Genomic DNA, 21,747 nt, shown 5'->3' with positions numbered 1-21,747 from the left:
ACAGAATCAATTCCGATGTTTTGTCCCGTTACTGCTAAAGTACCCTTTAGCAATACTTTTCCTGCAAACATATGGCAAGATGCCCATAGACTGAGACTGCGTTTCTCCGACTCTTGCCAAGCAGCTTGAAGCAATGGGACGACGGGGCTAACCAGCAGCTTTATACCAATACTGATGTCGCTATCGTCTGTTACACTCTGATCACGCTCCAATCGTGATTTCCCCCTTGCAGCTCAAGCTAAACAAGTTATATACCTATACTTCATTTTGCTCTCTGCTTTTCCTGCCGACTATCTGAATGACAACGACAACATAAGGTTCTTGCAATTCCCAACATGGTCAGGCACCACCAGCATTTTCCTTTCGACGGCGAATTCCGCTTTTATAATTTCTATAGTTGTATTATTTTCCTTCTTCGTCTTGAATTTACTATTCTTTCTTGTCATTTTAATATTTTTCTTTTTCAACAGCATAATTGTCAAAAATGTCTGAAAAGACTGATGTAGAGACGCGATCTCTGTCCAAAGTTCAGGATGCCAGTCCAGATACTGTCGAAGACGATGCTCTTCTCGCCGAACTTGGGTGGGTCACCGCGATCCATGTCGTGGTCCCACGAGGTATGAAAAATGCCGAATTATACCACAACTAACAGCCTCTCAGATACAAGTCTGAATTCATGCGAGAGTTTGGAAATCTTGAGACGTTTAGTTTTGCCATGAGGTAGGCAGCTGGGTGCCCATTTTTCATTTGGCCGCTGACGAAAAACGCAATGGCAGTATCATGGGGTAGGTCATGGCAACAATGTGGACGATGCTAATTTTTAGGATGACGGCTTCTATCGCCACCACTTTTTCGACTCCTCTGGCATTGGGTGGTGTCGCGTCGGTCGTGTAAGATTTTTTTTTGTTGATAATAACAGTGGAAGCTAATACTAGCCGTCCAAAGGTGGTGTTGGCTGGCAGGATCAATCAGTGAGTAACTACTGTCCTTTGGTCGGAGATTTGTCTGATGTGTATCAAGTGAATATCAGTCTGGGAGCATCTATCGCAGAGCTTGTATCAGCATACCCCACAGCAGGCGGACTCTATACAGTACGTTCCAAAATATAGGCAAAGACCTCGTTGACAGGGTTATTGTCAGGCATCAGCGGCTCTGGTGCCGAAGCGATACCGACCTATGTAGGTGAAGTGGAATGGGTGTGCGACTAGATTAACTTTGTACCAGTGTCGGGTGGGTTACGGGCTATCTCAACATCCTCGGGCAGATTGCAGGAGTGGCTTCCACAGAATGGGGACTGGCTGGCGTATGTCTTGCTTGCTGGGTAATGTGACGTTGCTTACCTTGCTGCAGATGATTCTTGCTGCGGTAGTTGTCTGCCGGGAAGATTACGAGATTGTGAACTGGCATCAGTTTCTCCTTTTTGTTGTCCTTTTGATCATACACGGATCCTTGAAGTGCGTGCTATTTGGGTATGGAATACCTCGGGCTCATCTTTCTCAGTTCTCTTCCAACCTCAAGTCTCGCTCGCTTGACCCGTGGCTTCGTCTTTGTTAATATTGGTGTGAGTGTTTATCTTGTTGTAGAGTCTGACTGAGTCTCCGCCAAGGCTGCATTTGTTATTATCATCACCCTTCTGGCCTGCACTCCTCGACATGAGATGCACCCTGGGAGTTATGTATTTACAGAAGTCACTAATGGCTCCGGATGGCGCAACAATGGATTAGCAGTCGCGATGGGTCTCTTGTCTGTTCAGTGGACCATGACTGATTACGATGCTGGTATGTACAGGGATTCTTTATAAAAACCACTTTTTCTGAAATATGTTATAGCTGCTCATATTTGCGAGGAAGTACACCGAGCTGCCATTGCCGCACCTGTCGCAATCTTTGTTGCCGTTATCAACACGGGTGCTATTGGTTGGATTCTCAACATTGTTCTCTGTGTCTGTGCTGGTGATGTTTCCCGGCTTCCTGGGCCGTCTGGTAACGCTTTCCTTGGAATCATGTACCTTCGTATGGGAAAAGCGGGCGCCATGGTACTCTGGTCTTTTGTCTGTCTTGTCGCAGCTTTCACTGTTCAAACAGCTCTTCAGGCCAACTCTAGAACTGTTTTTGCCTTTTCTCGAGACGGCGCTTTTCCAGACCGTGGTTTATTTGGCCAGATCAGCAAAAAGACGCAGACACCTATTATTGCAGTATGGGTTGTCGTAGTTATCAGTGTCTTGATGGGAATCTTGTCCTTTGCTAGCTTGACTGCCGTTAATGCTGTCTTCAGTATGGTAAGTCTATTCACTAACTCCAGTAAAAAACTAAAATTGATCACGTCTAGTGCGCGGTCGCTTTAGATCTGTCATACCTCATTCCTGTCGTCTGTCGAAGGATATTTGATGGTCACTCGGACGTTAAATTCAAACCTGGTCCATTTTTCATGCGCAAGTGGGGTCTTTATGTCAACGTTGTAATGACTGTTTGGACACTGTTTGAAGTCACAATTCTATGCTTCCCTGAAACTTATCCACTTGCTTGGGATACCTTCAACTATGCCGTATGCTTGTCTTGTTTGCCTTTCACATCAGTCACTAACATTTTTCAGGCACCAATTACCTTTGCTGTCATGGGTCTCTCTCTCGTTTGGTATTTTGCCGCTGGACGACGATACTACGGTGGTCCCCGGAGTAATGTTGAAGGCAGTACCTAAAGCTCTACCAATGAGTAAGCGATACATGGCAGGAGTTAAGCTATAAGATTGTCAAGCTTCGACTACAACTTCTGTTTCTCATATCAATGAACCATCTGTCAGGATGATGGATAGGGATGAGTGAGGATAAGTGATACGGTTGTGCAGTTGAATAAGTGATAAAGTTGAACCAACGCGGAGGTGACGGAGATGAGCAGAAGCTGAGAAGATATAACCAAGAACACTCTGTCTGTACATCCCCAAAAAATCAAGTTCGATACCTGTCGCACATTGTTCTACATATATATTCTCAGATAATTCAACTCGTCTCAAGGACTCCTTGACCAAGCCCAAGAATAATTTTATCCCTTACACAGAATGTGGAGATCAAGATACCCAGACATAGCCTTAGCCTTTTATGTTATGCTTCAAATGCTGATAGACTGCATGTCTTTCTGTTGTGGAGAAATAGAACGCGATCAAGATGCTAACATATACTAATGGGCTTGGCTACGAATACTGACACTGAGGAGTGTACTCTGAAAAAGAGTCATCCTTTGTAAGTATGGAAGTTCAAAAGGAGTGCAAGGAAAGAGTGAATCAGAGTCTCTTTTATTGTGTTTAACCATCATCTATTTTCTTCGCCATCTCTTTTTGTTTACCCTCTCCACCACCATTCATTTGCAATTCAACCCTAACAATCACTCTCACCCCAATCAGCAATCCTATCTACAACCATGAGTCTCCGAATTGCTCGTATCAATAACCAACTCATAATTTTTGGTATTCCTTCCTCACTGTCTTCAGGTCTGATGGACGTTCCAGGATCTACAGGACTCGCGACGGTGTTCTCCCAAGCACTACTTGGTGGCGAGCAGGGCATATCACTCGTACATTTTGTCAAAAAAAAGGATATCGACTCTCCCAACGAGGAGTTGATTGAAAAGTTACGCAAACAATGGATGATCACTGATGATGTTGGTTTGCTTGATAGGCAAGATGATGAGTATGAAATGCAGGTCATGCTGTAAGTTTTGTGGCACTGTTCTAGTAATGGCGGATTAATGGTAATCATAGCTCGCTTGAAGCTGCTCGCGAAAACCCAAAGTTTTTGGTGGATCATTACCAACGTGCCGTAAAGTATCAAGATTTGCTCGTCAATGTTCGGGCTGTCAAAGCTATTATAGATATTGAGAAGGCTCTACAGCTTGTCAATAATAGCAAACCGCCCAATAATGGGGCCATGTTTAAGTTAAAACAGAAGAACGTGACAAGTGCTATAGATGAATTGACTGTTTCGGTGGGAAAAGGTAATGAGCACAAGGTAAAAGGCAATATGTACGTGATTACCTCTCAAAATGACTTTACTGACAACTGTTTTTTTATGGTAGTATAAGCAAGGCAGGGAAGCCAGACATGGCTATAAGACATTATCTCGATGGACTGGTAGCCCTTTGGCCTTGGTCAGCAAGCACATCCATGTCTTTTGAGCTGGCGTCTTCTTCTGGAATATTGACTTTGTATATCCCGCATTCCAAAGAGAGTTACGAATTCTATGACTAATGGCAAAAAACAGGGAACAAGCTCTATGGGGAAACATAGCTATAACCGCATTGAAAGCTCCAATTAAATCAGGACCAAAGAGGGCTGCATGGGATGGAATTGCTCGTTCAGCTTGCAACTTGTTGATCCTTATGAGATATGCAACCAACGGGACCCTGCAGAAAGCCTTTGAACGTGAGCCATCTCATTTAAAAAACAAGTCGGAGTTAACAGGTGTTGCAGGTTTGGCACAGATTGACGAGAGAGAGAAACCGGATAATTCACGGAATCCTAACCATAAGGCCATGGCAAACATTCTGCGAGACAAACCTCCAGGACTGTGGGCCCATCGGAGATGTGTCGTGGAGCATGTCTGCTGTAGTGCTCCCTAATCATCTATCCGACAGTATAGTATGATGTATTCGTTGTTTGTTCAAAAAAAGATTAATACATTGAAAACTGACACTATCCTAAAGACACCCTATTACATTACTAGCTCTCAACACCTTTGCTCGCTCATACTCTCCATCTTGAGACTTATTTAAGAGCCTTGGCTGCCCTTTGCTGAGCATCCTTCAATTCCTCCTTGGTCTTCTCCCTCATCTCTCCCGCCTATGACCATCCATCAACACTCTGGGATCCGGCAAGAAGACAAATACCCACCTTATGATCCACCTTGTTTCGATTCGCAGTGTACCAAAAGTAGAGTCCGACAGCGGCTACGAGACCACCGCCAATCAACATGTTGTCTGTCCTATGAGTCAACAACTATTCTCCCGCTTCCCATCAAGAAGAAGCTTACTATTGCCTCCCGAACCAGCAGGCCCCGTGGGTGGAGTAACGGTGGAAGCATAGCGACGCTGCAAGCGGCTTTTGTTCAGTATTCAAACCCTCTCGTCTCTTTTGAATATCACATGGACTGACGGTATTTCTGGCATTGGATGCCATAGAGCGAGAAGTAATACGAGCAAACATTATGATTTGATGCTTGGGGTGTTGGATGCTGCCTGTGAAAATATTTATGCATGCGAAAACAACTCCAGCAGTGACGAAAGCATGACATATGCTGTTATGACGAAGAATGACATAAAAAGCGGAATGGCTATGTTTCTCAAAAGTCACAAGGACTGACAACTTATTCCGTATAGCTTTCATTCTAAACTTTTTTTACTTTATCATTTGAACCATCTTGTCCTATCGCAACACATAAAACTTGGCCGCAATGCAAAAACTGACAACATAAACTCCCACGTCATATTCAAACATGCAACTTGGTTTCATTCCAATATACACAATAACATATACTCTCCATTTTCCTACAATTAGTCCAGGCCATGTCCATCTATAATACCATAGCTCTTACAGACATTATGGAGAGGTAAGCTACATAGGATACGATAGAAAAAGAAATGCGCTTAGAGAGGCCCTAGGCTCATCCAACCGGGTCTCTAAAAAAAAAGTGAGATGACTGAAATGTACTAAGAGATCAATCAATGACTAGACAAAAAACGAAACCAATAATGAGAGATGACGGGCTTTTTCTACCCTATGCGAAGTGATTGCTAAAAATGAATGGCTATAAATGTTGCTCTAGTCCGTACTTCTTACAAACGTACGCTACCCCTTCCTAGACCTTGGAAGCAGCCACAAGTTCCTCGGCACTCGCAATCACCTCCTCAACAGTCATCTCCTGCTTATTATATTTCATGTTGAGCACATCACCAACCTCATCACACGCTCTCAGTAAAAGATCAATATCGTTCTTTGTATGACTTGCTGAAAGACAGAATCGCACACGGGATGTGATGAGTGGTGTAGCAGGGTAGGCGACGATGACGACAACGATTGGGGTCTTGTCGGGACCAATACGCTCGAGCATCATACGAGAAAAGTAACCCATCTTTCCAGGCTGAAAGATCAGCAACGGAACAATGGGAGAGTCTCGATTGCCATAGACGATGAAACCAAGTTTTCGTAGGCCAGAAGAAAGGTATCGAGCATTGAAAGCAATTCGACGCAGACGTTCTCGGCCTTCTGTGCCGTTGAGCAATTGAGGAGGAAGAGTGAGCCATGGAGGCAAGAAGGACGATGGGGCAGGGCCATAAACAGCTGGACGGGAACAAATCGAAAGAGTGTCAGACTTGTCGTCTTCTGCAGGGGTAGCAAGAGGAGGTGCGACTCCCATTATTGAGCCCATGGATGCGATAATTTGGGTGAGTACAGCTGGTGAAACGCTCTCGGCGTAACAGGTTGCATGGGATCGGACACGAAGGCGGTCGATGAGCTGCTTGGATCCAGCCACATATCCACCGGCAGCACCAAAAGACTTGGTGACAGTGCCCATGAGAACGTCAATCTCGCGAGGATCGACACCAAAGTAATCACAGACACCTCGGCCATTGGGCCCCATGGCGCCGATGGAGTGAGCTTCGTCAAGATACAGATAAAACTAGTCCATGTCAACTTTTCATCACAATCTCATCCAAGCATAGCTTACTTTGTACTTTTTCTTCAACTCCAACAACGTAGGCAGAGGAACCAATGAACCTTCCATAGAGTACAAGCCCTCAACAACTACGAGGATCTTTTTCCAAGGTCGGTGAGTTCTAGGTTGGCCCTGCGAAATGACCTCTCGCAGCAAATTCTCCAAAACCTTCATGTCGTTATGTTTGTACCATCTTAAACTAGCACCACTCATCCTGATACCAGTACGAAGAGAAGCGTGGTTGAACTCGTCAGAGATAACGAGACAACCAGTGCCAACAAGAGCTGGGATTGTCGTAGAGTTGGTGGCATAACCCATTGATACTACCATGGCGTCGTCGGCGCCCACAAACTTGGCCACAAGTTTCTCACATTGTACATGGAGGTCGGTTGTAGACGCATCATGCCTCGAACCAGCACCAGAAACACCGTATCGTTTGATAGCAGTTTCGACAGCATCAGCGCACCCACCAGTGGAAGATGCAAAACCAAGATAGTTGTAAGAAGAAATGTTGAGAGCACGAGTGGTGGTTCCAGTAAATTGAAAAGTCTTGTTCTGGTCGTTGGAAAGGCGGTCGCGGCACATGATGGTACGTCCTGGCACGCCAGTGGTAGGACGAGCAAAACAGTCATCAAGACGTTGTTTGAGACGACGAGTGTAGAAGGAGTCAAAGTCAGAGTTGAGGGCGGCGTAACCCTTTTGTGGATGTTAACGAAGAAACACAGAGGAAGCAGTCAACTCACGTTTTGTGGCATTAGATGAAAATAGGCGGAAGGGGTGAATCGTTTGCCGAAAAAGTCTCTGATATGGCCAATCACAATCAAGAGGATATAACTACGATTGCATAAGCGAAATACCAAACACCTGGAACTTACCTCAAGTAAGTACTCAACAACACCGTATACGAGGGCCTAGCATCTTCATCCGTGTGAATGATTTCGTTAGGATTCCACTGCAATTTGTCAGCACACATCAACCCTTGACAATGCACCAACCTGACTGGTCCATCTCCAACTAGGATTGTTGCAGTGTCCAAACTCTCGATGCTTGATGGGGTTCTTCGTCTGCACAAACGGCTTTTCCAAGTACTGTTCATACACCTTGGCAATCTCCTCCGGGGTCAAGCTGCTGCTCTGCGAGCCAGAGAAGACACTAGAGGCATAGGAGCTAATGGTCGACAGATCCGACTCTTCGCCAGGTGTCATCTCTCCAGAACACGGTTCAAAGTAGCCATGTCTCTTTGTCAACACGTTAAGAAGAGACGATCTCGCTGAGACGCCATCATCGTTCAAAGCAGATGCGGGTGACGAGGAACGGAGTGAGATTTCCGGCACCAAAGGCCTAGTAGATGGAGAGGAAGATAAGGAAGGCGGAGTGGATGCACCCGACGAGAGCTGGACAGCGGAGCGCTTCCTGACGGAACGAGGCATATTGTCAAAATCTACTCTGACAGCGAGTTCTTGTGGCGAGATGGAGAAAGGGATGTTTATCAAGCCGGGATTTCGACGTGGGATAGGTTACCAACCTATTACTACGCGACGCGATGAGGCCTGGATGTCTCTCTTCTATCGAAGTGAGAGAGAAAGCTTTTATACGGAAAAGAGGGGTGGGAGAAGAATGGTGAGTGGCAAAAAAGAAAGTGAGAAGAAAGAAGAGAAATAAAATAAAAAAGGAATGAAGATGCATTAAAATAGGTCAAGCTTCACCAAGCTCGAGCCTTTCCGACCTCCACACCAAAGCGGACGTGCGTCGCCTGTCTCCATTACAAATTATGTCTAGTGTCTGAAGCTTCATTACAAAACAGTATTACAAAACTAGCCACATTTAGAAATTTGATGCCAAACAATGATGACCCTTTTTTTTAGTCTACCTCAGGGTCTCTCTATCCGACAACGCCGACAATAGTGGCAATGTGGAGGCCGTTTCGTTCCATTCATCGATTACGTCATCAATTTCAGATGGATGCATTGAGAAACACTCTATTGTCTATACAACTGCCAGTCGTATAAAGATGTCCGGCCCCAAAATCTGTCCGGACATCGTGAGACTTGATTTTCTCCCAATGAAAATACATTTTCTTTCAAAGAATACTCTTTCCATCTAATCTTGAAATACTCATTCCACTTCATTTTAAAACAGTTAGAAGACGGTGGATTTGGGTTGAGATGGGTGATGAAGGCAGCCCAACGGGCAACGACAGCTTCTTCCTGCTGGACGTTAGCGAGGCTGGATAGGAGGAGAGCTTACGAGTGAGGAGACGTTGACGGTGGACGAGGGAGCAGTCCCAAATGTGGCGTATATATCGTCCTGCAGGGGTTACAGAGTGTGTCTTCATGTCGACATGCTACTTACTTGGTGACAGACAATACCAGACTTGTGACAGTATGAGATCAACTCATTTTCAGGATAGGTGATTCCCTGTGTCCATTCTCCTACCCACACATGTCCACCAGACTGCTGCCAGCTCTGCGCGACATCCCTGTTTGGACATGTCCATACACCTTGGGTAACCGCTTTTTCAAAAACCTCGCGAAAAGTGTCGCCGGAAGGACCATAGTCCATGGACGAATGGTTGGCGGGTGGAAGGGCATAGTAGGGTGAATTGATGATGGCGGCAGCGCGACCTGCGCCATTGAGCTTTGCCGCGATGGCGTAGTATGTGTCATTGGATAAGGTCACGGGAGCTGAGAAAATGGAGCCAACGGCAGATCCACCCTCGTTCTTTGTGGTTGTGAGTAGCAATGGGATAGAGGAAGGCGGATAGGTGAGCGAAGATGGGTTGTTGAAGAGTTGGTCCGTTGGATCTTGGGGAAGGGTGTCGGTATGGAACGTAGGTCTCACCGCTAAAGATCGCATTAGCAGTGACGGCGGATGATGTAAGAGACTGACGCTGGCTGGCAGGAATGCCTCCAATGTCGTATATGACAGTGTTGAAGAGCGTATCCTGCGCTGTGATCAAGGTGGGCAATGAGATGGCTTTCATGCAATCCAGAGTTGAGCAATTGGACCATGGTTTTTTGGAAAAGAATGCCGCTTGGATTTGCTCTGTGATGTTTTGACTGGCAAACCCGTAAGTCATCGGATCAGAGTGCAGGATAGCGCCTCTAAACAAGCCAGTCGCTTTCGGAACACCCAAAAGGGCTCGGATTATCGTAGCGCCGGTACTTTGCCCGCCAACGGTAATCTTTCTTTTGTTGCCTCCTATCTGGCTGATGTACTTGTGGATAGCCTTGAGAGCGACAATGACGTCTTTGAGTGCAAGGTTTGGGTCAGCAGCTGTTGATGAGAGCGCAGGAGGGAGAAGTCCCAATACGCCGAGGCGGTATTGTATGAGAATGACAATGACATTGCCTCCTGTAGCGAGCTTGCTGCCGTCTAGACCAGGAGCAGCGATACCGCCCTCTATAAACGAGCCGCCATGGATCCTGAAATTGTTCAGCGTGTTGTCTAATCCCAAATAAAAGACGCACCAGACAAACGTCGACCATCCTCCAGAAGGAGCTTTACCGTGAGGAACATAGATAGTCGCAAAGAGACAGTCCTCGGACTGGGCGTGGCCGGCGACAATGGAGCCAGGTGTCTGAGGACATGACGGTGGGAGAGAATCAGACGGTTGGCCGCTGCATTCGATCAGTACCACCCTGCATCACTGCCAATCGCACTTGCGTCGTATTTGTGGTGATCACAGGATCCTCCCAGCGTCCAGCTTGGGCATACCTAAGAGTATACCGACAGGCATCATCTTTGGTTTGGTATCCCACAACATCTTTGCCTGACTGGCTCAAGACACATCCGTTTGCCGTACCCAAGCTAACCACGAGGGCTTGTCCGAGCAGAGCGAAGACGGATAGTATGGCGAAAAGAGCAATAGCTACTCTCATCAGAGCGGACGAGTCAGTAGTCGTTTATGATGGCAATTTTAAACTTGAATACGGCGAATCAACCGTTGTTCGCTCCAAATCCACTCTTTCAGCTTGCAGTTTTTTACTTCGACCCGAGTACAGAGACCCAATGTCTTCTTAAACCTCTCTTATCACGTTAGTCTCTTATTGTTACTTGCAAAAGACATAATGATCATCCAGTAGATTTCAAGAACGTTTTTTAAATTGCTATTGTTCTCAAAACATGACTTTTTTTCGGCAAAAGGGCCTGACAGTAGTGTGCCTGTTGAGCTATAGACAATAGTGACAATTCAGGCACTCGTAGATTTAATTATTTACACATAAATGTTTCTTTTATTTTTCCTTTTCACTCATCTATTGACATTTATTTTGACTAGGATGAGATAGATTGAGAAGAAGCGAAAGATGGCATGGGTTGTTGCGATACAATTACTGCTTACGGATATGCAGGCAAGAGTGGAAGAATATGCCAACTGCCCTCGCTTTTCGTTGCGGAAATGGTCTTATTAACCTCTGAGGAGAGGGAAAGGGATTACGAACACGGTATACAGCGGAAACACGAGTTACTGCTGGAATAGGATGGATGGGAGCCTAAATGTTGAAGGTCAAGGTCTGGCAAGAGGTCTCCCCATTTCAACTCCCACGCCAGGCGGAATTGTAAATACCCAGGTCGAGTAATCATACTGTTTCTGATCTGATAGTGGTGGCTGCCATGTCTCTTTGCTTTGACAGAAATGCAGCTGGTCTTTCAGTTTGTCACGAGCAAATCGGCTCTGGTAAATTACCTACTACACTAGCAAGAAGGTAGAGCTGATCCATGGGTAGCAAGCAGCCAGGAAGAATCGGCCCAGATCATTAAAAAACTCCTCCGCCTCATTGAGAGCGAGCCTGCAGCTTATGAGGTGAGGGAATACATTGAAGAACAAGTGTACAGGTACACGGAACGTCTTCCTCTCAACACTCTTTCAGACTTCCTACTCCAATACTACCCATCCTCTGGGGACGTTACTATTCACGAAAGCGACAATACGTGGCCCAAAAGGCACATCGTTTCACTCTTTGAGCAAGACGAAAAAGAATACAACAGCTTTAATGAGATTGTGATCAACGACCCGTCTTTCCAGGAATACAGAGAGTATATAGATGACCAGTTGTCTAGAATGAGGAATAACCAGCCTATAATTTCCATTTCAAAGTATGCCGACATCTTAACTATCAAAGCTGGTCGATTTATGGAGCCAGTCCTGCGTGAATTGCTTGCAGCCGAGCCGACAATCCGCCCAGAGCCTAATGGAAGAATGGCCATTGACCGGTACGATCGTATCCTTGTTGAATGCGACAAATTGGAAGACTTTCGTTCCTACATTTTGGAACAAGTTTCAAGATTCAGTCAAGGTTTGGAGCTTGACAGGCTCTCCGACTATCTCCTCAAGTACCACGTCTACTTGACGATGCCCTCTGAGGTCAAGGTCCATCTCAACCTTTGGTGTAACCTCCGGTCCAGCCTGCAATATAAGAAACCTCTAAAGACCGCTAAACAGAGAGACCATTTTCGTGAGACCTATCGTAGTAGCCCGGCGATGTTGGAGGCTTGGGAGTTTCTGAGCGACTTGACTTGGAGGTTACATCAAGACTTGCCTATACTATCGGCTACAGAGTATTTCAACAACCGTTGTGACTCTGCTTTACCAACAAAAGCGCCTCGTTCAAAGTCTGTGGAGGAGCTCGGCCTCATTCACAGGGAAAGAAAGTTGAGAGAACAGGAATTGCGGTTGGAGTATGACCAGCAGATAGCTGTCGAGATGGTAAAGGGGCTCGAACATTTTTACAAAAAACTCCATGAACGAATCAAGCATTACACAAAAGTCGATTGTCCAGAAGCTGAGAGTGGTTCTTGTTGATTGATGTTGTATGTGGCAAGTATCAAAAGGCATATCCTAGTTCTTGCTGTTTGACATGCACCAACATGCTCTTGAGGAAAGGATAATGGCACTCGAATTCAATCATTTTAAACTAGAGCTGCAACTGAGATTAATCTGCCAATACATGCATCCCTTCCATACCTTGTGTCAATATCTTTCCAACTTGATACTCATCAACCCAAACTCCAAAAAGGGCAAATTCTTCTCTGCTTCATGTCCAACTTGCCGTCTCTTCACACCTCAGGACAGGCATCGCAGTTGTCACTCCCAATACCACCTCTTCTTCACTCGCTGGCACTGTCCAAGTGGGCCTTGCTGTAGGCAGACTAACAATCATCTGACTTTCGTCGTGTAACGGTGGTGCTGAATGAGTAGTGAGATACACCTCTCGACTAAGAGATGCATTCGTAGGCGTGGCAAAAAGAGGTGTCGTCAAATTGAGCGATTAGGCATTATTGGGATTAGAGATGGGACTTGAGGAGGTGCGAGAGGAGTAAAAGTCAGATGTGTTAGTGACAGGGACTACCATGAGTTAGCTCTATAAGGGTGAAAGTTTGATACTTGCTGTAATCACATCCCAAAGATCATCGTGCTTTTGCAGCGAACCATTTCCCTTCCCACATGGTAGACATTATCCCAACCTTTTCTTCCTTTTCTCTCCTCCCATTATCCGGAAGCCGAAGACCAAGGGCAGCAGCAACGTTTATAGGAATCAGATTGCTCGTTTGAAGAGCTTCCTCAACCCGACGCTGGAACCAACGTTGTAGCCAGTAAGCACGCATCATGAGTCCTGCTGATACCAATGCCAGAATGATAACGGCTATCAAAAACGCAAAGAGGTATAGCGATGTTGAGCTGTACCCATAAGTCAGCGCCAAAACAGCCTGAATTTAACCTACCCTCCTCCGCCATTATTTAACTGCCCCGATCAGTCGCTGCTTGTAACACTCGCCTCGGTAGACGAAGCGCTCATTCTGGCAGATGCGCCGTCCTGCCTTAGTAGAATCTTTCTCTTTGACTAAAGTTGCTCTCCCAAGAATAACAAACGATATTGAAATCCTAATACGATGAACCCAGTCATATACCCTTAGTACCGGACCGAATTAACCGACGACATCTGCCTTGATTAGAATTTTCCCTGGTAAATCTTGTCTTGCTTGAAAAAAAAAAATAGTTGTTGCTGGATACGACCGGCGAAACATGGCAATAGAAACAGAGCAGCGGTTATCTATAGACATAACCATGGCAGTTATCCTATATGTTCAGCGTTGGCAGCCTATACTCGAATCGACGGCATACCAGCCACAGCTCCAGTCTTGAGCTCTGCTGGCAGACTCTGCGCCCTTCACCATGCTCCTTAGGGCTTGATTTGTTGGTGACCGTCATATTTAAAGTGTCATTTGTTTGCAGCTTGGGAATTTATAGTTGTAAGAAAGAACATATAAAGGAAAATTGCTAATTGAAAAAAAAAAACTATTTATTGAGTCGCCAAAATAAATCCGATAGAGCCGGTAATGATATTACCCAAATCTCTTCTCTTCTTTCTTTTTCTTTCTTTTTCCTCTTCTTCAATTGTTGGCTATTTCTTGTTCATCGAAAAGGCAAATAGTATGGACAATCCAAGATATGCCCTCTTTCAGAACCACACTTTTATCTCAGAACCGTATCGCAACACATCGCCAAGATGAAGCGGAGTACGCTGTAGCCACTTCTAGCTCGACCTACGCCATAGCTGAGGAAGAAATTGAGCAGAAAGGATTGGTGCATCATCGACATGAGAAAGACGCACAATTGAGTTGGACAGAGAGATTGAGAGAGACCATATCAGATAACCAAGTTGTGGTGAATACTTTTATTGCAGGTGTGTCAGTGTGCCATTTGATTTCTGAATTTGTCTGGTGTTTGTGTCGTGAGTTATGGGCTAGCAAGGGATGATTGGTGTGTGAACTGGATGAGGAGCTGTGGATAATTGTGGCATTAGGTTTGAGAGTACTGCGTATGAGTCTTGGGGTTCATGGGTTGCTGCTCGGCGACTTGGATGATACGGGATTTTGAAGATGTGGAGATGACAGTCCCTTCACCTCCTGCGAGAGCTACAGGCTCGATATAAAGGTGTTTGCAGTTTCTGCAGGGACCGGCCATACATGTCATTGATGACTTGACCGATTTGTGTTATGCGATCTTGTGCTGATATTAACTGAAAAGGCGGTCTGGCTGGCGCTGCCAGTAGAACTGTAGTGAGCCCTCTAGAACGTCTCAAAATCATCTTGTAGGCTATATTGGTTCCTGTGGTATGTTGAGGCCCCTCTGACAATATGCTGTTATCACAGGCAAGTTCAAGCGGCCTCGGGTAGAGCTGTCTCCGGCCAGGCCTATACCAGTATATGGGAGGGTTTGCTACGAATGTGGAAAAATGAAGGCTGGAGAGGATTCATGAAGGGGAATGGAACTAATGTCATTCGGGCGAGTGCAATCGTTTCAAGACTTGAGGAATTTTAACAGCAAGGCTGACGCCGATGCCAGATATTACCATACTCTGCTTTACAGTTCACGGTAGGCTATCGTTTCCTCATGGTGTACAGGAATTAGTCTGATTTGAAATAGTCGTATGGAGCCTTCAAAAACATACTATTCACCTGGTCAGGACAAGAGAGTTTATCGACACCTCTGAGATTGACGGCGGGGGCAGGGGCAGGTATAGTCGCTGTCGGTACGTCTCGACTGCAGCCTCTTTGATAATATACTGAAGTCCTTTAGTGGCTACCTACCCGCTTGATTTAGTTCGCGCAAGGTTATCAATAGCAACGGCCAATATGGCAACGCGCAGTTCTCTGTTCACGTCTGAGGTTGCTACCTTGGGGATGGTTGGTATGATAAAGAAGGTCTATGCCACTGAAGGAGGGTTGAGAGGCCTGTAGTGAGTCTGAGATCAGTTTGAAAGAGCATTTGCTGACAAAAATAGTCGAGGATGTTGGGCAACCGCTGTTGGTGTGGCACCTTATGTATCCCTAAATTTCTATACATACGAATCACGTAAGTATTTTGATTTATTTTCTGCATACTCTGAGCCAACCCACAAACAGTCAAAAGCCAAGCCTTGCCTCTTCACAACGATCAAATGTCTGAGACAGAGTTGGCACTTCGCAAATTATTCTGCGGCGCACTTTCTGGTGCTTCATCCTTGATCTTCACTCATCCATTTGATGTACTACGAAGAAAGTTGCAAGTCGCTGGTCTAAGCACACTTAGTCCACAGTATAGTGGCGCAATGGACGCGATGAGGCAGACCATTAAGACGGAAGGATTTTGGAGAGGGATGTAGTGAGTTGTTGACAATTGTTTTCATCCGTACATATGTATGGCTAATGCATCTATTTGCAGTCGTGGGCTCATACCAAATCTGATCAAAGTTAGTCTTTCTCTCAATTTGACGCTGACTCGTGTAACAGGTAACTCCATCGATTGCCGTTTCGTTTTACACTTTTGAAACAGTCCAGGATTTATTAGAAGCCTTATGAATACATGGCTATCATTGACAATAGTCTATTGTAAATCCAACATACCAGATATCAATTAATCTACTATCACTGCGGTTGCATATGCATGGGATGCTTCAATATGTCATACAAGTATACAAATAGAACAAGGACAATGATTCGTTGTTATACAACAGATAAACAGTTTACAACTTCTATCAACTCGCACGAGGCTTCTTACTACCCCATGGCGCTGGTCTTCCCATACCCAATCGTTTCGTCCCTTTTGCCAGCTGCCCCGTCTTTTGAAATCCTTCTGGTGGCTTATTTGTAGAAGCATCGTCAGGCAGACCTAATCCTGACATCATCGCTAAATTACTACTTCCTTCGTTCATAAACGACCCCAAGCTAGCCTTTCTCCTTTTCTCCTCTTGAGTATTAAATGTGAATGGTACAGGTGCAGGTATATTTTTATTGGCAGATTTGACTGGTAATGGAGGCGGTTTTATTTGTGTTGGCATAAGTGGAGGCGGAGGCAGCCTGGTCATGCCTACAGACCGAGCGGTAGTGAATCCAGATGAAGAGGATTCAGAGACATGCAAGTCGGGTAAGGTATATCTAACGACCTCAGAGGCCCAATTTTCAGCTGCACGTGTGGCTTTTGTCACATTTCTTCGAGCCAAACCATTAGATTGTAACCACCTAGTTTGTTTGGGTGGGTCCCAAGTGCTTAATGGTGGCGCGGCTCTAACACTGATCGCGCATTAACAATGGGGCAATTATCATCAAGCCCTAATACATACTGTCTCATGATCATCTCTTTCGTTGCATCCTCATCTGGTACGGGCCTAGAAAGCATAGCCGAAATTTGCTGCCTCGCTTCAACATCTACATTGGACATGTCTGTCACAAACAAACCCTATGGTATTTGTCAGGTGATTTTCAAAGACAATTTGCTGAATTATCTTACTGGTTGTTTGCGTATCACACCTCCGATGAATTCACTAAGTTCTTTTCTTGCCTCTTCTCCTCCCATCATCCTGTGTTGGCAATATGATAAGGTTAAAAAATTTTGTGCTCTGGTCATAGCCACATAGAGTAACCGGCGCTCTTCCGCTATTTCGTGTTGCTCAATACAGCGGAAGGATGGATAGGTACCTTGCTCAACTTGGAGGATTGATAAACAAGATTATCTAGTTACTGGTGGGATTAGACTTACCGGCAGGAATAAAGACGACGGGCCATTCTAAGCCTTTTGCAGCGTGGACAGTCATAATTGTAACTTTCTGCACAGGATTGGCCATACGGTTACAAGACACTTGATCTCACTCACTGGGGTATAACTGTTTTCATCTTTCTCAGAATCCGTATCTGTAGACAGCATGGATGTTTGCAGAAAATAAGCAAGTGGTGTTATTCTAAATTATAGCCAGTATTAACTCCACTCAAATCAATATGAAATAACACCTACTCTGCTTGTGAATCAGACAAAAGTTTAGATGTATTCAATTGACTCTTCTCAACGTTGTCTAAATCCTCCTTTGGTTCTGGCTCCTCATCACTTGACAACAACTCAATGACTCCGTTTTTGTTTTCAATTACCTTGACTTCCTCTCTTCCCCTTTCACTTTTCACTGCTGATCCACTACAGCTTTTTCTCTCGATAGGTGTAACGCTTCGACTTGTAGCGCTAGACTGACGTTTAAAAAAAGAATGTAGCTTTCGTTTTCCAGTTTCCTGATGTTCCTCTTGATCAAGATTGAGTATGGCTGCTGTGGCCGCACAGTTCGCTGGTTGAAAATTTGAATCCTCAAATGTTACGCCAGCTGATAAACGAGCGTGTTCTTCGGCGACGGTTACACTATACGTGATCTGCATAGCTTTGTCAGTATTGAGTTACCATACGCGGAAAAGGTGCGAAAATGTCACCAACTAATTCTTGTATGTTTTCCCATCTAGAGTCAAAGTCTTGTTGGGATATTCTCAGGTATCCCTCGTATCCTGTCTTTTCTATAATAAATTTGATAAGGTCACTGACCGGGGTTCCCTGTCCATATTTGTAAGACACGATGACTTGATCAAGGGAAGCTTACCTTTTGTGCAGCCCTTTTCAACTTTCGAATTATGTCTACAAAAGTGGCCAAAGTTCTCCTGGCGCTGGATTTTAATCCGCTCATAATTGACTCCCCGTCTGTGACACGCTCACACAACTCCATAGGGGATATCTTATAAGACTTTGCTGTTTTGATAATATCGGCTAGTGTCTATAGGATGATTGAGATATACTCCACCAACAATATCGCCGAAACCTGCCTTTTCACCAAGGGAACGTTTCGGGACGTTAATGACCCTCATGAACGCAGGCTAACAGGGGGTTAGTAAGTATTCTTTGAACAGTTTGCGGCTGAATTTACATTGAATTCTGGATTATCCGCTAATTGTAAATATGCTAGTAAGTCTTTAATTTCCATACGCTCGAAAAACTTGTGTCCCCCAACTATTCTATTAGGAATACTATCTTTTTGCAGAGCAGACTCGATAACTCGCGAAAGCGCATTATATCGTACTTGAAATACGTCAAACGGCATCAACGATGAAGGAAAATAACGACTTACGCAAAATGGCAATATCATCATATTTGATCAATCCCCCAGAGTATGCGATTAAGCGCTTGATCTCCGTTGCAATGAAGCTAGCTTCAATTACTGGCGATTCAAATACTTTAAGCGTCACCGGAATGCTTTGAGGATGACTGGTGTAGAGATGCTTCTGTATTCGATGATGGTCTAGGGAGCCAAACATTTGCCTGTTTAAGCGATGATAGACAAAATGAGAGGTTACACTGACCTTGAGATACAACAGCATAGGCAGCGTTGAGAATAGATCCTGTCGAACGATAGTTCTGTTCCAGATTGATGGCTTGGACTCCCGGAAAATCTGCCATGATCACCCATCAATCTCCAGCGCCGCTAATGATGCCAAACTCACCATAAGTCATTTTGTTTAAATTCTCAATCTCCGCAGAACGCCATCCATATATTGATTGATCAGGATCACCTACTACACTGACACCCATATGGGCCTTGGCAAAACACTTTAGAAGTTCATACTGAGTGTTGTTAGTATCCTGCAGCAAGATAAGCATTGATTTGATAGTTACTGATCTGAGACTCACTTGAAACTCATCAACCAAAGTATGCCGAATATCTGCTACAACATATGGCGCTTCTGTGAAGAGCTTTAAAGCAAAGACCAACAAATCATCAAAATCGAGCGAATTTGACTCTCTCAATGCCGCTTCGTATTCTCCATATATGTCGGCAATGAACGCTGCAGTACTAGTTGAAGCGTTGGGATCCCTTTCTGCTCGAAGGGCCATCCCCTCTGGAGTCTCTCCTTTTGCCTTTGCCTTAGAAATTTCAGACATGATAGTCCCTTCTTTGAAAGACATGTTTGCTTCCGCCAGTTCTTTTTTGCGCTCTTTCAATATGTTCCCTACAAGTTTCTTGCTACAAAAAGTATTCAGCAATGGCATATTCAGGCAAATGCAACGAATACATACCAGTCCTCGGCATCAGCGATGACAAAATTGTTTGGGAGATTGATTATTTTACCATAGCGTCGTAGGTATTTGACGCAAGTAGAATGAAAAGTACCTAGAAGCATCATCAGTCATACAAAAACATCAATGCAATGCTGTTGAAGTACACACCCAGAATCAACTGATCTGCTTGAGCTTGCCCCAGTAGCACTTGTAATCTCTTTCTCATTTCTTTGGCAGACTTGTTTGTAAACGTGACTGCAACAATCTCATGAGGTCGGTAGCCATGGTGCTGCACCAAATAAGCCACTCTTGAGGTCAAGACCTTAGTTTTTCCAGATCCTGGCCCAGCTAATATTTGTAGCGGTAGAGACGAAGGAGCCATGACAGCTACAGCAATTCGCTTCACTTTGAGATACTTGTAAAGGGCTAAACACTCACCTGTCAGCTGCGCCTCGTTCAAGGAAGCAAGATAAGGGTAGCTATGCTCTTGACTTGGTGAGGTATCCATGCCTTCTCCTTCTCCATCCATGACTACTTTTGATTTCTATTCTGAAATGTTCACAAATTACTCTTTCAACTGAAAACAATCATAAATGTTAGTCTGGCCTCCACTTTGTTATATCTTTACGTAATATTTTAAAAACCCTCAAATGCATCTTGTAGAAATCAAGCAATATAAAAAGATGAAGATTGCAATTTAAAAGATTTGTTACAAACTATTTTCTCTTGAAGATCCACTCTTTTGGCTGTCGTTCACTGCTTATTACATCCGCCAAACGTATAAATCACCATGACAATCCGCGTCCTCGCCCTTTGCGGCTTCACCCAAAATGCTCACATCTATTTCAAACAGGTGCGTAGATGCGGTTATAATTGCGACTTGATATATGATTTTGATTGTGGCGTCAGCTTGGAGCAGTTCGCAAGGTATGCAAGGATGTTGAGTTTGGTTTGTTTGTCGACTTTCAGCATACTTTGTCGATAGTATTGACTTTAAGCGTAAAGTATTTGTGGATCCTCCCGTCATAGTCGAGAAAGCCGATCTTCCATGGATGACTGAAGCAAATCTCGACCAATTTGGCTCCAGTGCCAGTATGGATGCTGAAAAACGAACATCTGAAACGACTCCCCGAGCCTGGTGGATTAATTCAGAAGAATGGAAGACCTTCAAGCGTAGGTTGGTTTAAATGATGGAGTAAAGCTTAGACTGACTAGTGGTCAGGTTTTGACGATTCAGTGGCGTTTCTACACGATTATATGATCAAAAACGGACCTTTTAATGTAAAAAGTTTTGTTTTGTTTGGGAGATTAACTTCATAGTAATCTGTCGTGGTAGGGTGTTATGGGTTTTTCACAAGGTGCTGGTATGGCTGCCCTCCTTACAGCCATGGTGAGCAATCGCAGATGTTACTCTTTTCTTGTTAACAGGCCCTCAAGGTGGAGAAGCCGGGCATTCATCCGAATTTCCCAGCCGACCCTGCAATCCCAAAATTCAAATGTTGGTCGGTTAAGAGCATTCTTGCTGTTATTGCTAATCGTTTGTTAGTCGCCATCTTTGTTGGTGGCTTTCTCCCTGGGTTTCAACCAAAAATTGAATCTCATGATTTTTCAAATTACTTTCCCCTCCCTGCGAGCTTACATACTCTTCACATCTCTGGAAAGAATGACACTCTGATAACTCCTGAAAGAAGTCAATTATTATTCAAACAATGCGAGAATGCAAGGTTTGAAACCCACGACGGTGGTCATTACACTCCATCAAAAGCTTCCTGGAGACATTTCTTGAAGTAAGCAAAATACTCGTCTCTGTCAGGTATCTTGATCAGGAAACCATCCAGCCTAATTTGTGTCTCAGCGCTTATATCAATTCTTTTGCCCCTGGTGGCAGTAACGGTGATTTACCTAATGTTGATTCGTATGGACCTTCAGGCATAAACGCTCCTGCTTCCGGTAAGGGGAGCAAGTCAGGGGCCAACACTCCCAAAAATAAGAGTGGTGCTAATACGCCAAAAGAAAAGGAAATAGCACAGCATACAGTGCCAGTCAAACCTGAATAGCCAAGCCAGAGAGACAAAGCATTAGACGGTTTACATCAATATCACTTGTGATAATCAGAGCATAGAGATTAGAGCGCAAGATGGAGTATTATCTATATGTACCTATATGTCATTCGCCTTTCTTGTCCGTCTGTATTGACTGC

At 44.7% G+C, this 21,747-nt stretch overlaps 10 protein-coding genes across 10 annotated transcripts; 5 read left to right on the top strand and 5 right to left on the bottom strand.

The window, feature by feature from the left end:
- Positions 1-484: 484 nt before the first annotated feature.
- Positions 485-2,697, top strand: L203_105975 (uncharacterized protein; the record flags this gene model as incomplete). Its single annotated transcript, XM_066215336.1, has 13 exons — positions 485-582; positions 661-720; positions 825-890; positions 946-971; positions 1,021-1,091; positions 1,141-1,178; positions 1,225-1,303; positions 1,351-1,454; positions 1,501-1,561; positions 1,607-1,778; positions 1,830-2,278; positions 2,329-2,544; positions 2,593-2,697. 13 exons carry the CDS (start codon positions 485-487, stop codon positions 2,695-2,697), a joined length of 1,545 nt encoding a protein of 514 aa, XP_066071433.1.
- Positions 2,698-3,413: 716 nt separating this feature from the next.
- Positions 3,414-4,610, top strand: L203_105974 (uncharacterized protein; the record flags this gene model as incomplete). Its single annotated transcript, XM_066215335.1, has 5 exons — positions 3,414-3,703; positions 3,754-4,014; positions 4,068-4,196; positions 4,253-4,413; positions 4,462-4,610. The coding sequence occupies 5 exons, from the start codon at positions 3,414-3,416 to the stop codon at positions 4,608-4,610; spliced, it is 990 nt and encodes a 329-aa protein (XP_066071432.1).
- A 145-nt stretch (positions 4,611-4,755) lies between these two features.
- Positions 4,756-5,193, bottom strand: L203_105973 (uncharacterized protein; the record flags this gene model as incomplete). Its single annotated transcript, XM_066215334.1, has 4 exons — positions 4,756-4,830; positions 4,882-4,967; positions 5,021-5,078; positions 5,143-5,193. The coding sequence occupies 4 exons, from the start codon at positions 5,191-5,193 to the stop codon at positions 4,756-4,758; spliced, it is 270 nt and encodes an 89-aa protein (XP_066071431.1).
- A 571-nt stretch (positions 5,194-5,764) lies between these two features.
- On the bottom strand, positions 5,765-8,133 carry L203_105972 (uncharacterized protein; the record flags this gene model as incomplete). The annotated part of the gene is made up of 7 exons (XM_066215333.1): positions 5,765-5,780; positions 5,835-5,845; positions 5,891-6,667; positions 6,716-7,399; positions 7,447-7,504; positions 7,579-7,655; positions 7,699-8,133. 7 exons carry the CDS (start codon positions 8,131-8,133, stop codon positions 5,765-5,767), a joined length of 2,058 nt encoding a protein of 685 aa, XP_066071430.1.
- A 787-nt stretch (positions 8,134-8,920) lies between these two features.
- L203_105971 (uncharacterized protein) lies at positions 8,921-10,584 on the bottom strand (the record flags this gene model as incomplete). Its single annotated transcript, XM_066215332.1, has 5 exons — positions 8,921-9,010; positions 9,056-9,546; positions 9,593-10,128; positions 10,174-10,323; positions 10,370-10,584. 5 exons carry the CDS (start codon positions 10,582-10,584, stop codon positions 8,921-8,923), a joined length of 1,482 nt encoding a protein of 493 aa, XP_066071429.1.
- A 518-nt stretch (positions 10,585-11,102) lies between these two features.
- Positions 11,103-12,506, top strand: L203_105970 (uncharacterized protein; the record flags this gene model as incomplete). The annotated part of the gene is made up of 4 exons (XM_066215331.1): positions 11,103-11,167; positions 11,216-11,262; positions 11,307-11,381; positions 11,431-12,506. The coding sequence occupies 4 exons, from the start codon at positions 11,103-11,105 to the stop codon at positions 12,504-12,506; spliced, it is 1,263 nt and encodes a 420-aa protein (XP_066071428.1).
- A 453-nt stretch (positions 12,507-12,959) lies between these two features.
- L203_105969 (uncharacterized protein) lies at positions 12,960-13,913 on the bottom strand (the record flags this gene model as incomplete). The annotated part of the gene is made up of 5 exons (XM_066215330.1): positions 12,960-13,049; positions 13,093-13,119; positions 13,169-13,382; positions 13,427-13,446; positions 13,827-13,913. The coding sequence occupies 5 exons, from the start codon at positions 13,911-13,913 to the stop codon at positions 12,960-12,962; spliced, it is 438 nt and encodes a 145-aa protein (XP_066071427.1).
- Positions 13,914-14,153: 240 nt separating this feature from the next.
- Positions 14,154-16,014, top strand: L203_105968 (uncharacterized protein; the record flags this gene model as incomplete). The annotated part of the gene is made up of 9 exons (XM_066215329.1): positions 14,154-14,388; positions 14,733-14,796; positions 14,858-14,990; positions 15,051-15,080; positions 15,132-15,237; positions 15,285-15,444; positions 15,490-15,560; positions 15,611-15,848; positions 15,909-16,014. 9 exons carry the CDS (start codon positions 14,154-14,156, stop codon positions 16,012-16,014), a joined length of 1,143 nt encoding a protein of 380 aa, XP_066071426.1.
- A 207-nt stretch (positions 16,015-16,221) lies between these two features.
- On the bottom strand, positions 16,222-20,076 carry L203_105967 (uncharacterized protein; the record flags this gene model as incomplete). Its single annotated transcript, XM_066215328.1, has 17 exons — positions 16,222-16,756; positions 16,807-16,922; positions 16,974-17,170; positions 17,223-17,289; positions 17,337-17,421; positions 17,475-17,875; positions 17,937-18,050; positions 18,097-18,267; positions 18,317-18,367; positions 18,418-18,569; positions 18,619-18,789; positions 18,851-18,940; positions 18,992-19,130; positions 19,179-19,512; positions 19,566-19,659; positions 19,716-19,934; positions 19,986-20,076. 17 exons carry the CDS (start codon positions 20,074-20,076, stop codon positions 16,222-16,224), a joined length of 3,027 nt encoding a protein of 1,008 aa, XP_066071425.1.
- Positions 20,077-20,337: 261 nt separating this feature from the next.
- Positions 20,338-21,604, top strand: L203_105966 (uncharacterized protein; the record flags this gene model as incomplete). Its single annotated transcript, XM_066215327.1, has 8 exons — positions 20,338-20,400; positions 20,457-20,496; positions 20,553-20,720; positions 20,770-20,828; positions 20,884-20,937; positions 20,985-21,045; positions 21,094-21,334; positions 21,403-21,604. 8 exons carry the CDS (start codon positions 20,338-20,340, stop codon positions 21,602-21,604), a joined length of 888 nt encoding a protein of 295 aa, XP_066071424.1.
- Positions 21,605-21,747: the final 143 nt, after the last annotated feature.

This window comes from Cryptococcus depauperatus, chromosome 8, assembly GCF_001720195.1.
Source record: "Cryptococcus depauperatus CBS 7841 chromosome 8, complete sequence".
Lineage (NCBI taxonomy): Eukaryota > Fungi > Basidiomycota > Tremellomycetes > Tremellales > Cryptococcaceae > Cryptococcus > Cryptococcus depauperatus.
The sequence above is the reverse complement of the archived record's forward strand: the minus strand, read 5'-3'. Positions and strand labels throughout refer to the sequence as shown.